This window comes from Excalfactoria chinensis, chromosome 1 (genome assembly GCF_039878825.1).
Source record: "Excalfactoria chinensis isolate bCotChi1 chromosome 1, bCotChi1.hap2, whole genome shotgun sequence".
Lineage (NCBI taxonomy): Eukaryota > Metazoa > Chordata > Aves > Galliformes > Phasianidae > Excalfactoria > Excalfactoria chinensis.
This window is the reverse complement of record NC_092825.1, coordinates 167,012,401-167,027,413: the sequence shown is the minus strand read 5'-3', so window position 1 is coordinate 167,027,413 and position 15,013 is coordinate 167,012,401. Positions and strand designations below refer to the sequence as shown.

The 15,013-nt window shown below is 50.3% G+C and overlaps 1 protein-coding gene across 1 annotated transcript in view; it reads left to right on the top strand.

Moving 5' to 3' along the window:
• The first annotated feature begins 1,665 nt into the window (after nt 1-1,665).
• FGF9 (fibroblast growth factor 9) overlaps nt 1,666-15,013 on the top strand; it is a 31,880-nt gene continuing 18,532 nt past the window's right edge. Inside the window, exons 1-2 of the mRNA XM_072326749.1 lie at nt 1,666-2,858; nt 8,600-8,703. Of these exons, the coding sequence (XP_072182850.1) occupies nt 2,582-2,858; nt 8,600-8,703 (381 nt within the window). The 5' untranslated portion in view covers nt 1,666-2,581. The remainder of the gene's footprint in view (nt 2,859-8,599; nt 8,704-15,013) is intronic.

Genomic DNA, 15,013 nt, shown 5'->3' with positions numbered 1-15,013 from the left:
GCACAATGGGACTGTGATCCCCGAGCGGGGCCTCCGGGTGCTGCCGTGATCAAGTTGATAAAGAGTAATGATTTTTGACATGGCGAGTTCTGCAGTTTTTCCCAAGTCATTCTGCAGTTGTTCGCACTGATAGATCCATTGTGTGTGCGAGGAGTGTCCTTAAACCTGATATAGATGGCAAATGCTGTGGAACATGACCAGAGACGTCCCTGCTTTGGGGTGGGGGTGCTGCGTGGCTCTTGCATGAGCTGACACAAAGCTGCTGCTTCTGCAGGATGGGCAGGATGGGACCTTGCCCTGAAGCTTCTGAATCCCGTCTTTCAGGTGGGAATACGGACCAATGGAAGCGACTGAAAGGGTTGGAGCACCTCTGCTCCTTGCACATCCTTGGGGGCTTAGGACCCAGCCTTCCCCACAGACATGGAAACTGGGGGTCCCCTTCCTTCCTCACAGATGTTAGGTCGGATGGCAAGGGATGCAGTGAGGCTGCTGGCTCGGTGGTGGGGAAGCCTGGGAGAGCTGTTCCCACCCAGCAGGGAGACATGCACAGAGCTGAGCATTTTTAAAGTACCCCCTTTGTGAAATTCTCCTTTCCGAGGGCTCTGTTTCCAGCCTCCACCAAGGGACCTTCCTGTGCCCTGCCACCTCTGGGGTGCACTTTGTCATTGGCACCGTGCAATCACTCTCATGATACTGCATTTCTTTTCTTTTTTTCTTTTTCCTTTCTTTTTTTTTCTCCTTCTATCTCCTTTGCAAAAATAAAATACAATAGATGGATGGATGAAATAAAAGAGCCTGTCTTCAGCTTTTGCATTTAATCCCAAAGAGCCTCTGCGTTGCGCCCATTCCTCGAGCTCTTCCAGAAGGAGAGAGACCCTTCTGTCCCTTTACTAATTAATGCAGCTATATCGGAGCACGGCGAAACAACAATAACATCCATCATCGACATCACGAGAAGAAACATAAATCCTCTCCCCCTCTCCCTCCCCCCTAACCCCCCCCCCCCCCCCGCCCTCCCTGCTTCCAGTGGCTCTCTCCTGGCGGTTTTAAATAACTTCTGCATGCGGGAGGAGAACACTGTTGGCGCCGCGGGGTGCCCCAAGCTGTGCTGGCGGCGGGGGCCTGAAGCTTTGGGGCGCCCTGCGGCGACACGGAGCATCCCCGAAAATCAGCGCGGGGCACTGCGGGGAGGGCTTCGGGATCGTGGGGGGGAGGGGAAACCATGTGGAGTAGCACTGAACCACGCCCCTCCCCCCCCCCACCACCAAAGGGAAAAAAAAAAAGAAAAGAAAAAAAAAAAAAGAAAAGGGTATAAAAATTCTCCCGAACTTCCCATTGGCAGTGCCAGCTTGAGTTTGCACCTCACTTGGGTGTAAATATGGGGAGGGGGCGTAGGGGATGCCCAGTGGGTCCCGAAGCGCAGCCCACGGGAAAATAGATAATAATTCTCGCGGTGGTTTCTTTGTGGTCGGTGCCCCCCCCTCCCCCCCCCCCCCCCCCCCCTCCAGCGCTGCCGCAGAGCAGTAAGCGCTGTGCCCGGCGCTGGAAGCGGTTCTGTATTGCAGCAGGTAGGGCTGAGCGCTAGGACCTCGCAGAATCCTTCCAGCAGCACTCAGGACTACCTTAAACCCAGCCCAATGCCTCTTCCTGCGCCACTCTGCGTGCTGGATGGAGATCCACAGTCAAGAGCCGCAGCTCAGTGCTGGAGTACAACATTGCCCAGGGAGCCCTGCAGGAGCAACACCTGTTCCGAGCCAGCCAAGAGAGACACCAGCACTTGTATGGTGCTGCTTTGCTTGTGGATCGGCAATACCCCCAAACCAGTGGACATCTGCTGAGCCTCCTGAGAATTCTGGATAATAGAATTTGGACGTCAAAAGTTTTTTTTTTTTTTTTTTTTTTTTTTGCATTTTTCCTTTTTTTTTTTTTTTTTTTTTTGGCAATTTTTAAAATTTTTTAATTAATTTATTATTATTATTATTACTACTTTTTTTTTTAATTATTATTATTTTTTTGGGATTCCTCTCAGCCAACACCGTTGAGATCCCCCCCCCCTCCCCCTTTGCGGGATTCATGCTGATGTATGCAGTCTGTTATAGAGTAAAAACAGCGCATGCCTTTCTGGAGTCAGAATCCATAAATCCTGACGTAGCCTGTGCATCTTAAAAAAACCCCTCTACCGCCTAGGTATTTAAGTTGCTATGGTCATTCTATTCTTAAACCAAATGGAGAAACTACGGATTTTTTTTCTTTATTACGGTTGGATGGGCTGAAGACCTTATTGCTTGCTAAGAGCTGGGGATATATGCGTTTCTATAGATATACACATCTATATGTTTATAAATATGTCAGTGTGTGAGTATAAAGTGGTGGTTTCTTAGACTAACTGGTTTGACCTTGAACCTGTACCAGTCAAAGCAGAATATTACTTTTATTTATGCGTTTAATGGATTGAAGAAAGAACATTCTCTCTGTAACCGCGCTAGGGAGGGGAGAGGAGTGGAATATACCTATCTTATATCTCCTGGGTTTGGCACCATCATTACTGTTTATTCTTATTCTCTAAAAGCAGAATCTTCTGATGGCTCCCTTAGGTGAAGTTGGGAACTATTTCGGTGTGCAGGACGCGGTGCCCTTTGGGAACGTGCCCGCGCTGCCGGCGGACAGCCCGGTTTTGCTCAGTGACCACCTGGGCCAGGCTGAGGCAGGTGGGCTGCCCAGGGGCCCCGCGGTCACGGACTTGGACCATTTAAAGGGGATCCTCAGGCGGAGGCAGCTCTACTGCAGGACTGGATTTCATTTAGAAATCTTCCCCAATGGTACTATCCAGGGCACCAGGCAAGACCACAGCCGATTCGGTAGGTACTCTCCTTAACCCTTGAGGGGTCATGTGATGGAATAACGCGCTGGGACCGCGGGTGGGGGGGGGGAGTTGCGGGTGGGTGGGCGTCGGGCAGAGGGGTCGCGGCGCTGCCCGGGGGCGAACGGAGCGCTGCGAGGTGCGGCGGGTGCGGAGCCGGGCCGGGGGGTGGGGGGGCGAGCTCCGCTCCGATCCACGCGGAGAGGGAAATTTCGCTCGGGACGTCTCTCCCGAGCGCCGCGATTTCGCGAGTTTAAAGGGGCTTTAATCATTAACCGCTCCGATTTAAAACGCACCGACTTTCCCGAAGGGAGTGGCTGCCGTCCCGTACGCAAATGCACGAGGGTTTTCCTCTTTCGGTTCCCTCCCGGTTACCTGCCCGGGCAGCGGCCCCCCCTCCCGCTCGGTGCGGGGCTCTCCCTGCGGACCGTGCGCCCCTCCCGCGGCGATCCCGCAGCGCTCCGCGGCTCTCGGTCTCTCTGTGGCTTCGGCGGCGGGCTCCGCTCTCTTCCCGCACCCCGGAACCCGGAGGGGGGAGGTGTGAGGCTGCCTTGGGTTCGGGGATCGAACGCAGCGAAGTGCCTCGGAGCGCCCGGGGGAGCCGAGGCTGTGTGTTACGGAGGGGTGAGGGGAATGCGCCAGGCTGTAAGGCGCGGCGCTCCGCGCTGCGGGAAGGAGTTAACTCGGGAGCGACCCAACCTGACAGCGCTCGCACTCGGTCGTAAAAACAAAGTCCCGTGGTGAAGGCTTTTTTTTTTTTTTTTTTTTTTTTTCCTGATTTTTTTTTTTTTTTTCCCTTCTCGTGTTTTAATGCCAGATGTTGAGCTCTATCTAAACTGCGTTTCACGGCTCTGTGAGCCCCGTATGCGATCGCGGTGTTGCGGGAGGGAATCCCCGCAGGGCGCGGAGGGGTTCTGCGCCCATCGCCTACGCCTCGCGCTCGGAGGGGAGCGGAGAGGAGAGAAAGTGCGCGGAGTGCCCGCGCGGTGCGGAAAGGCGGCGGCACGGCGCGGGGAATGGAGGAATTTCGCACCCACGGTGCTTTTTTTCCTGACATACGGAGACGCAGCGAATCGCTGCCGCGCCGCACACGCACACCAGCGCGGGTCTCCCTGCGCGCACACCGCGCAGCCCAGCGCAGGGCCGGGCCCGGCAGGTGGAGGACAGCGCGGCGTCACCACGGGGCCCCTTGGGTGGGAAGGGAGGGGGGGATGGCCGCCGGCTGCTGCCTGCGGGGCGGCGGGGAGCGCGTTCTGCGGGACCCTGCCTTTAAAAATGGCTTGGCGGCCGCTGCTGGGGAGCTCCGGGGGCGGCTCTCCTGTTCCCCAGGTAGTACGTAGATTTATTTGTTTATTTATTTATTAGCATTATTTTTATTTGTCCCCATCCATGTGGTCCCTCGGGCGACGCCGCGGCACCGACTGTCGCTTCTCCCTTCCCGGTGTCCCCCCCGCGCGTAGCCGGGGCTCCGCTGGGGCTCCGCGCTGCTCTGCGTGCGGGGACGGGAGTGGCGGTGCCGTATCGGTGCCGCGGCGTTGCCGCTGTGTCCTCCCGGAGGTGACCGAGCGGCGGTCGCTATTCGGGTTTTGGGGTGGTGATGTCCGGGGGCTGCCTGGGGGGAGAGGCGAACTCAGAGCCTCGGAGCGTGTGAAAGAAACCTGCGTGAACGGGGGGTTCTGGTGGGGGGAGGAACTTTTCCTTCAAGAATAAGGACAAAGAGAACCCCGGGGGATGAGCGCAAACTCTTCTCCGGTCTCTGCGCGGTGGGAATCCCCCTCCCCGCTCGCGCGCACATACACACACACACACACACACACACACACGCACACACACCCCTCTGGAGAGACATCAGATAAGAGCAATTCTTTTGTGATGCGATGTTGGATGCGTGCCTGTGGCATACAATGAGCCGAGCCATGTTGTGTGTCTCTACTCGCCCGGCTCCGGCAGCCCGGCGTTTCGCAATGCCCGCAGCTGCAGCGGCAGCAGCACTCGGAGATGTCCGTCTCGGATGGAAAAGCTCCCCGGGAGGGCACGGCCCGCTTCCCCCCGGAATGCAGTTGTGGCTGATCAAAGCCGTATTATCTCATTTGGGTGACAAAAGGATTTTTTTATGATGATGATGATTTTTTTTTTGATGCAGTCTCCTTTTCGTCTAAGGGCATTTGCCACACAGTGGAGTCATTGTAAATTCAGGAACTCTGTAAGAGCGGAGAGGCGTGCCCCTGTGCGTCAGCACAAGGACTGCATGCACAGCATTAAAAAAAATAGGAGCGTGCAGGAAAAGGGGGGGGGGGGGGGGGGGGGAGAAAGCTGTCAGCAGGTGAAATCCGCTCCCCGGGACCTGCTGTGCTGTGCTGCCGTGCTGCTGCCGCAGGGAAACGCGGCGCTCAGCGGCTGCGGGAACGGCCGGGGCCGTGGAGGGTGCACCTCCGCCCTAGGGTGCTGCTGGGGGCGGGGGGCGCGGATCGGGGCTGCAGCCCTCCCCGAGCGCTGGGTGCGGGGCAGGGATGAGTGCGGGGGGATGAGCCCTCTGGGACTGGGGAAACGGGGGCGGGTTTGTGGGGGGTGAGTTCGAAGGGGGTGGGTTTTCAGGGGAGAGGAGCGGCCCTCACCCGCCCTCTGGTCCAGCCCCTGGGGAGGGTCTGCGCAGCTCTCCCGAAGTGCCCCCATAAGAGGGTGCGGGGACGATGCACTCTGTGACAGCCTAGAAGTGAAGCAGGGCCCCGCTGGCTCCTGGGGGGGCCGGGACTGTCTGCTCTCCGGTCCCTTAATTGGAACCGGGCGGGGGAGTGGGAGGAGCGGTGACAGCTGGGACACGCGGGTGCGTCCCGGCTGAGAGCATTACCGCTGAGAGCCCGACTGGGGCTGCTGAGAACTGGGGGCGGGGGAGAGCCTCAATCCCTCTCCCTTCTCCTCTCGGTTCCCCCCTGCGCAGATGCCAACCGCACTGCAGCACCCCGCGTACTTCCCGCAGGTCCCCTCCAGCCTCCCCCGTTCCTCACATTGCCGTGGCTGCCGTTTAGGATGCGCAGTGGAAGCTGCGCTGCTTTGATCCGGCAACAGGAAAGGAGTCTATATATAGCAAACGACCAAAATGTCCAAAGGGCAGAACAAACCAAGGAGGTTGCAGTGATGCTCGTTGCATAGAGCTGGGTGAAATGCGTCCTGTGGAAGTCACAATGTCACCTTTTGTGGGGGAACTGCAATGAAGGGATGGTGATAGGACTGGCCCCACGTGCTCACTGTTCGATTCCACGCCCAAGCTGGGTCATAGCAGAAGAGGTTCATGGAGGGCTGGTGGGGATGTGCAAGGAATCATCGCTCCAAGCATTCTTCCCAAGCTGTTCGTGGGCCCTTCCCTTGGACTGGTGTCACTATAGAAAATGTGCGTTGTCTGACAAGATGATGCTCAGGACTCTGTGTACTGAGATGCGTTTCGCCTCTCCTTTTCTTCTCTTCCCTGCTGTCAGTTATAAATAAGGCCGTAGCTTGTGAAGTTTGGAGCTGGCCTGGTTTTCCTTTGGCCCAGCCTCATTTTGAGGGATGTCTATTTTAATATCTGGTTCAGGTGCTATGCACTGTGTGTATGTTACAGAAATGATAAAGGGAGAAAAACCATGGAAGTTTGAGCCAAACTATGCAACATTTCAACTTGTTTCTGACTGCACAATTGGCCCCAGATAGTCTCTTCAAGCCTTACCGGCACGGTGCATAATGCTGCAGAGAGGCTTCTGACTGTTTTAAATGAGCAAATCTCTATTCTGATCCCAAATATGTGGATGCTCTTTGCCAAGTACCTTAAATTCTCCTGGTACTCTTGCAGTGGGATGTGACAGTGCTTTTTGTTCCTTTGACTCACTAAGCAGCATGTGCCCAAATGTTTGCAATGAGGACAGCAATTAAAGTCTATGTTCGTACTGATGTGAAAGATGCCAGACTCACTGGCTTACACCATGGGATAATACCTCCCATAACATCTAACTTCAGTTAAAGTTGCTTGGTAATACGTATCGAGTAATGTGATCGTTTGGTAAAAGCTTTATGGAAACAGCTTCAGTAAGAAGTCTGGCTGTATTGCACTGGGAGCGGGGATGTTTGGATTGTTTCAATGGATCAATTGTATCTGTGATGCTGTGCACACCAGATAAACAGCACGGGGCCACTTTTTATGACTTCAAAACAATTCTGTACTTTCTAAATACTTCCTCCCAGTGTTTTAAGATTTGTGCATACGTAGAGAATAATTTAAGATGAACCCTTAAAGCAGGGTTATCAAAACAATAGACTGTGGTGTTTGTAGTGCTGAATAATATATAAGGCAATGATCAATAGTCCCTTGCAGGGAATACATTTCATCTTTACATTAGCTTGACTGTAAATTCTCCCTGTTGGCTTCAGCTCGTGCTTTGTTAAATTTATGTGATTCATGCCTGCTATTGATTAGTGCGCAACTATTTTGTGGGAGATGCCAAATTAATTGTTCCAAAAATCCATGAAAGTGCTTTTTTATTGGCCACGTGAGGCTCAACACATACTATGCTGTTATTTTACTGTTTCATGCAAATATAATTCCCAGCGAGCTTTTAAAATAGTTATGTGGTGTGCTTAGACATGAGAATTCACAAACTCTATTGGAAATGCTGTGCTGGGCTTCACTTTGTGGCTTGGAACGCAGCGTGGTGTGGCCGTGTGGTGCTTCTGAGTGGGGCTGGGTCACTCTGCACTCGCTGTGGTCTTCATGAACAGTCCGGAATAGGGTGTGAACCCCATTGGTTCCATGCAGTTCTGGCTGTGGGTGATGTCTGGCTGGTAGCATCCTCACCAAGAGGGAAAGGCTGCCAGAAACCCAGAGCTAAGATGCAGAGGAGGTGGTGCCTGAGTTGGTTCTCTCAGTACTGGGCACATGGATGCTGAACCTTGGAGCTCTGCAGAAGGAGGGAGAGCTTGTCTGCAAAATGCCCTATCTGCAGGGCACAAATGTCTGTGTGAGCTCACTGCTGCCTGTACAAGAGGATGTAACCGTTCATACACTACCCCTTGGGTTTAGAGTATTTTGATTTTCAAGTTTGAGATGAGTAAAAAAAATGCCATACCATACCAGTGAGAATGCCTAATATCTAGAGGAATAGTGTGAGCCTCTGGACTGTGCTACAGATCTCATTTCTCAAGCCTCTGAAGATGACACTGTGAGTAAACCTTTCCACGTATTCCTGATTCATTGATGCCTGGAAGTAGAGTTCTGCTTCCACGTGTAAAGTTATTTTCATCTCACAATCCTTCTCCCCCTCCCCCCCTTTTTTTTCTTTTTAAATTTTCTTGGCAAGACAGATTTCATCGGTGCTTTAATAATGGGAATTCTGTCTGTCCCAAAACTCAATTGTTTTTCATTGAATGCTTTATGTGTTGCTCAAATCACGATGCTGACAAGTCTGCAGTGGGGCTGAGCTTTAGTTTTGTGTTCGGAAATGACAAGAAAGAGTGAGGATAATCGTATAATTTGACACATTAATACTGTCTGCAATGCATCCTTTGAGCAGAGATTAAAGGACTTCGCAATTCAAGCATCGTATTTTAAGGTGCATTCATTTGTTCCTCATCTTTGTCCAAACAACTCTGAAAATGGAAAGCAGGCCCTTGGTACCAGCTGCTTGCCACTGAGGGATCAGTCACATCTGGGAAAAAAACCTGCCAGTGTGTACAGCGTATAGACTGTGTGCTTTTTCCTGTATGTTCTAGGTATACTGGAGTTCATCAGTATAGCAGTAGGCCTGGTCAGCATCCGAGGAGTAGACAGCGGACTCTACCTTGGAATGAATGAGAAAGGGGAGCTCTACGGCTCGGTAAGTCCCCAGCTATCCTAGGATGTTCTAATCCTTCTGTTCTATGGTAAGAATACCATGTAGCTCCTGCAAGGCCTTGTTGCTGTGTGAGCACTGCTTCTGCTTGAGCAATCTTGATGCCTAATAAGAAACAAGTAGCATGGAAGGGAGAGAAAACGGTGACAAAAGCCAGAATGAGTGATAATGTGGGCTGATGGCAATGTAGATATAAAGAGTGGAGACTGCTGGCCACTGAAGAGTGAAGGATGTATTGTAGGGTTTGCAAAAGCGTTCTTTCTGTAGAGACTGAAATGAGACAAAGTCACTGTGTTTTGTGTGTGGGCAGAGAACTTGCTAGGAATTGACAAAAGTGAGTCGAGGGGGAGGTAAAGGGTGGCATGTGTGGATGAGAAAATGAGAAGTAAGGGTAGATAAAAGTTATACAGAGTAAAAGAAGGCAAAAGACTGGGTGGTCGTGTCCTGAAAGTTCAGCTTGTGCTTTCTGTGGGCTCTCAGAAGGAGCTTGTGATAGGCTATTGTCAGGAGTAAGGCTTGGTGCTTCTGCCGTGGGAGTAGAATGGCCACCCAGCTGTGTGCGTGTGTGTGTGCTGTATGTCCCTACCTTTGGACATCTGCTGTGCCCTGTGATTCCCAGTGGTGTGTACTCTGTGCGCAGTGGGTGTCTGACATGGAGTAAGCAACCACTTCTAGCAGGCAAGTACCAACTTCCAACAATAACAAGAATTGGAGATACCATTGTGTTGGAGGAAGGGGTCTGGAAGGAAAGCAAATGTCTGATGTGCAGGGAGGCTCTGTGTACTGGGACTCTTCAGAGGCTCAGAGGAGAAGATGCTAGTGATCAACCAGAGGCAGGGCCTGATGGCATGAACATTGAAGGGAAAGACACCCAGCAAAGAGCTGAGTTGATAATGTGGTCTTGAGTGTGACTGAAGTTCCTTGTATCACAGGGGAGTAACTGGGAAATAAATGGAAAATATAACTGGGAAGAGTGGGACAATTGCAAGAGTAGGGGGAATGTGAGCAAATGATGAGCAGATGAGAATAAGAGTGAGTGTCCAACTTCCCAATGCATTATCTAAAGAGGAGTGGGAGGAAATAAGACTAGAAGCGTTGTCACAAGGTGTCCAGTTCGACACCATTTTGATCTTTCTTCTATTACTTGTGTGAGAGAGATGGAAGGTGGCTATTTTAGAATCATGGAATCATAGAATAAATTGAGTGGAAAGGAAACTTAAAGGTCATGTATTCCAACTCCCCTGCAATGAACAGGTGCACCTTCAGCTCAGTCAGGTTGTCCAGAGCCTGTCCAGCCTTAGTTGGAGTGTCTCCAGGAATGGGGCATCCATAATCCATCTTCTGAGCAAAGAATAAGTTAGAGGAAGAAGCCAGAAGGTGAACAGCATGAAAGTGTATGTAGGAGGCAGAAGAAGAGGTGGCAGAATGAGGGGCAAGGCTGGGATGGAGAACGTGTGGAGAAGGAGGAAAAGGGGAGATACAGAGATGACAAGAACCATTGAGTGGGAACAGCAAAAAGAAAGGGATTTAGAATAAATGGCAGTATGAGGGAGGAGGAGGAGGAAAAGGTTGCAAGGATGGAGGGGAAGAGAGAAAAGGAATAGATGCAATGACAGATGCACACAAATTGCCTGTGAAAAGTGAATAAGTTTTTATAAGTCAGAGTAATTGTGCAGCTGATCCATGGCATCAAGAAGTAGCCAAGTTGGGAGTACTTCTATGGCAGTACAGAGGCAGAAGAGCAATAGCACTGTGAATCAGGAAGGCTGAAAATTATCAGTAGGAGGAATCATTTAAAAAGATACACATAGTCAGTGAAACAGTAAAGTCACTCTATGTTTCAGATACTCAGAAAAAGAATGGTGGAAGTGGCTGGTATTGATAGAGCTTAAATGCATAGACTTGGAAAGCACACATTACATTGTCTTTCTTTCTGTGTAATTTGTGTTGTGTGTGTTAAACTTTATTTATTTATTTTTGCTAAGAAATATGCAGAAGAAATTCTTTGTGAATTACTACTGTATTGATAAAAGAGTTGTTCTGTGAAGAGCAGTGCTCACAAAGCCCACTTTCCAAAGGATTCGTGTCTCACTCCCAGGCATGGATGTCTCTTTATCTTTTCTCCCTGCAGTAACACAGTTTCCCCAGGCTTTTGCTTGCTTTGCACATAGAGAGGCGGTGTTAAATGTCCATGCTTGCTGGATTGTTGTTTTGCATGGAGCTCCCAGGTGGGATGTTCAAATGATTTCTTTACTTTACTCTGCCTCTGATTAGTTGCAAAACTGATAGGGACTTAATTTTCTTGAAGACCTTTGCCTCTTGATTGAAACTGGTTGAAAAGCTGAGGAGGACTGGCAGGCAGGCAGGCAGACGGATGGACAGTGTAATTGGATAACCTCTTTTCCCTAATAAATGAGGCTAAAAATATGAAGCCATTCATAATGGAGAAATGGCAATCTATAGGGCCAGAATGCAAAGTTCAGGTTAAAAATCTGATGGATGATATGGCTTATTGTCAGCCTCCAGAGATGGCACATGCTGAAGAGTGATGGTAATTGAATTACATTACTTCCAATGAAATATAACCTCTAATGGCTACTCAGTGTGATGATGCTTTAAAGCCTTGTCAACACTAGCAATCCTAGTGCCTATATTTCAGCAACTGTCAGCTCTGGTAGAAACTCTGAGATAAGCAGTCCTCAGAGCATGTTTTCATGTAGAAATGGCTGAACATTTTTAAGTGACAGCATTTTGCTTTTGGTTTTAGTGAAAAAAAAAAAAAAAAGGATGATTAACTGAATGTGAAGTTCTCTGTTGGGAATAAATGCTGCAGTTTGAACTGGAAGCAAGTTACAATCCAAGCAAGGATAGAGGAGGTCAGTTTAACTGAAATTAGTGTCTGCTTTATGACTGGATAAGGTTTAAAGTTGTTACTCGGATGAAGCAGAGAGGTCACCAAAGCTGTACTGTGCTGCAGGACCAGCAAGGTCTCGATGCTGCTGGCTGTCTTTGTTGTGGGCCTTTCACAAAAGGCCATGAACAACAGCATGTTTCCTTGTCATGGAGCTGGTATGACTGTGAAACTGTGAACACCCTTTGTAAGTTGGGAAAACTGCTTCCCACTCATAACTGAGCAGCAACCTGTGAAATCCCTGTCCTGCTCTGCATCAGTGCTGTGGATCTATCCAGGCGTGTTTCTGCCACACGTGGCACTGTTGGAGGAGCTGCCCCATGTCTTTGGCAGCATCAGATCTATATACAGATTTCTGTATGAAAAGTATATGAGGTGCAATCAAATCAGCTCCTTGAAAGACACGTGTCCTTCTACATATGTGTGTGAAACATTTGGCACAGGTGGATTTTTCCCAGTGTATTTGTGGTGCCGCTAGGGATGGGACATATGGTGAGGCAGATCAGTCAGGATGGGAAATTGCTGCCAATTTACTTGAAAGGCAACAGGAGAGGCAGTTTTAGCATCTCTTGATCCAGACATGCTCCTCTTGGCCTTCTGAAAGTGCTGCTTTCCTCCTAAATCTAAAATAGCTGCTCAACAAACACACTTCCCAACTTGTCACCTTTACAGGGTGTATTTTGCATCGCATCTTCTGGATAAGAAATGCTCATTGATTGTAGCGCCGTTCTTGGGACCATATATCACAGGGTGGCTGCTTTCACGTTCCTTCACACCCCCTGGATTCAGCTAGGCAAAGCTGAAGGTATATGTGTGTGGCTCAGCAAGGAAGCCAGAGGCAGCTGCGTAGCACAGACTTGGAGGTAGCTGGCGACAGCAGCCTTCCTTGCTCTGTCTGGCTCTTTTCCCGCTCTCCTTTTACCTTGCCTTCCCCTTGCAGCCTGCAGCTATGACTCATCATGTTTCACAGCAGCTCCCGTGCTTGTCACTGGGGAGAAGGAAAAATCAAACCTCCAGATAGGATCCAAAGGGTGTTAAGATGAGACGTGAACTTCTTTTCCCTCCCAGAGTGCCAACTGATACTTTCTAACACCTCTGACAAGAGTGTCAACAAGTGTTTTGTAGCTGTGCTCCTTGGTGCTATGCAGCGAAGATCTTCATGCTGAGTCCCATGACCCTCATGCCCTTGCAGGCTGCCCCCAGGCTCACACTGCCCCACACCTCTGCCTTGTGAGTATCCACAGTTGGCATTCACATGGCACATGGGGTTCCCATCCTGGGTTGTCCTCTCAGGAAGTCCTTGTGCTTCCTTGAACATTGTGGGACCATGGGACATAGAATTATAGCATCAGTAAGGCTGGAAAAGATGTACATGAAGATCACCTAGTCCAAGTGTCAGCCGACCCCCACCATGCCCAGTAACCATATCCCTCACTGCCACATCTCCCTGTTTCTTGAACATCTCCAGGGTGGTGACTCCACTACCTCCCTGGGAAGCTCATTCCAATGTCTCACCACTCCTTCTCAGTATAAACTTCTCCTAATATTCAACCTGAATCCTCCCTGTTACAACCTGAGGCCATTACCTCTTGTCCTATCATTGTTATGTGGGAGAAAAAGCCGACCTCCACATAGCCACAACCTCCTTTCAGGCAGTTGTAGGGAGCGATAAGGTCTCCCTGAAGCCTCCTCCAGACTGAACAACACCAGTTTCCTCAGCCACTCCCCATAACACTTGAGTTCCAGACCCTTCACCAGTTCTGTTGTCCTTCTTTTGACACCTTCAGCCCAGATGCCCTCTGTGTCCTGGGATCTCCTGCCATAGAGAGCTGTGCTCCATCTCTCTGCTGGTGTCCCTGCCCTATTTGTTTCCCACAGTCACAGAGCTGCCCCACTCCTCCACAACCACTGGTGTCCTCACTGTCCCTTGTGTCATTTGCATGTGGCAAGAGGCAGTGCAGGTTGTGTGGTCGGGAGGAAAAATGATAATGGGAAGATGTGGAGCTACTACAAAGACTGCTATGCTGAGAAGAGGGGGAAGGCAGAAGGAAGCCGTTGGACTTGCTGGGGAAGGGGAGCGGGCTGGGAGCATGTGGAAGTAGAGAGAAGAGTAGAGAGAGACTTCAGGTGCCATGGAGCAGCTGGGACAGAGCAAAGGAGCTCAGATTTGGAGCTGAGGAGTGAGGTTCCTCACCTCTGCCATTCAGATTTACGGGTACACATGGCCCAGTGAGACTTAGGACTGCTTGTACATAATACGTTGCTGTCCTTGGAAAAATTAACTGGAATGTTGTTTGTCCCAATGTTTTTGGGACACTGGACCTGCCTTTTGCTTCTACAGCACCTGGGGAAACAGTGGAGGAAGGGAGAGAGAGTGCTGTCCTTGAGGAAACATATTTTCCCAGTAAGCGTGCAGGGAGGTGACGATACGCCTCTTTATTGTCCCAGCAGCTGCACCTGCAGGCGTTGTGTGCTTGTTTGGGTCCCACAGGCTGGGGAGGACTGCAGTACAGAGAGAGGCAAACAGAAGCTTTTGAGGAAAAAGGGACACATTTTTGCAGTTCACTGGAAATGAGTTGGTGTAGGTGTTGCTGCACTCTAGAAATACTTTTTATGTTCCCATGCAAATAAGGGAAGGGAATTGCTCAGCCTTTCCACTAATGGGGCAAGGTGCACAAAAACAACGCGAAGAAAAAAACAGTGCAGATGCATGTTGGGAACGGTGCTGGGCCTGAGTGTGTGGTCGGTGCAGGTATCCAAGAATAGGACAGATAATAAAATTACCCTGCAGAGTTGTTGACACTTTCCTGTTAATGTTAAACACCTCTCATCTGAAGGGTTTCATAGGCTTCCAATTTATTTATTTATTCTTTTTATAGCCCAGATTATCTGTCCTTCAGTGCACACGCATGCACCTGTGCCTGAAGTGAGCCTGGGAACAGGGCAGAGTGATGAAAGTGAAGACTTCCAGGCTGAGATTTGTCAAAGCCCAACAGACTTTGATAGTGCCTGAAACACTCTTCTGCTAGCAAGTAAAATAAAATGCCTTGTGCTGAATGGTGAGATGTGGGAGGCAGAGGGCAGCCCCTGGGACAGCAGAGCTGTGGGGAGCAGAGCGCCCTGGCTTTCAACTCAAGCAAATGGTGCAGGAGGATGTGGCAGCCCGCAATGAACTACCCAGTAGTGCTGATTAGCAGCAGTAGTGACTCATGCTTTTCTGAGTACCCTTGATTTAAGCAGGACAGTTGCAGGAAGCAGTCTTGCAAGTGGTTTGAAAGCACAGGCTTTAGGATTTGAAGGGGGTGGGTCACAAAGGTTCTTAAAAACTTCATAAAGGTACTCTCAGTCCAGAAAGCTGACTGCATCGGATTATCAGTTCTGATT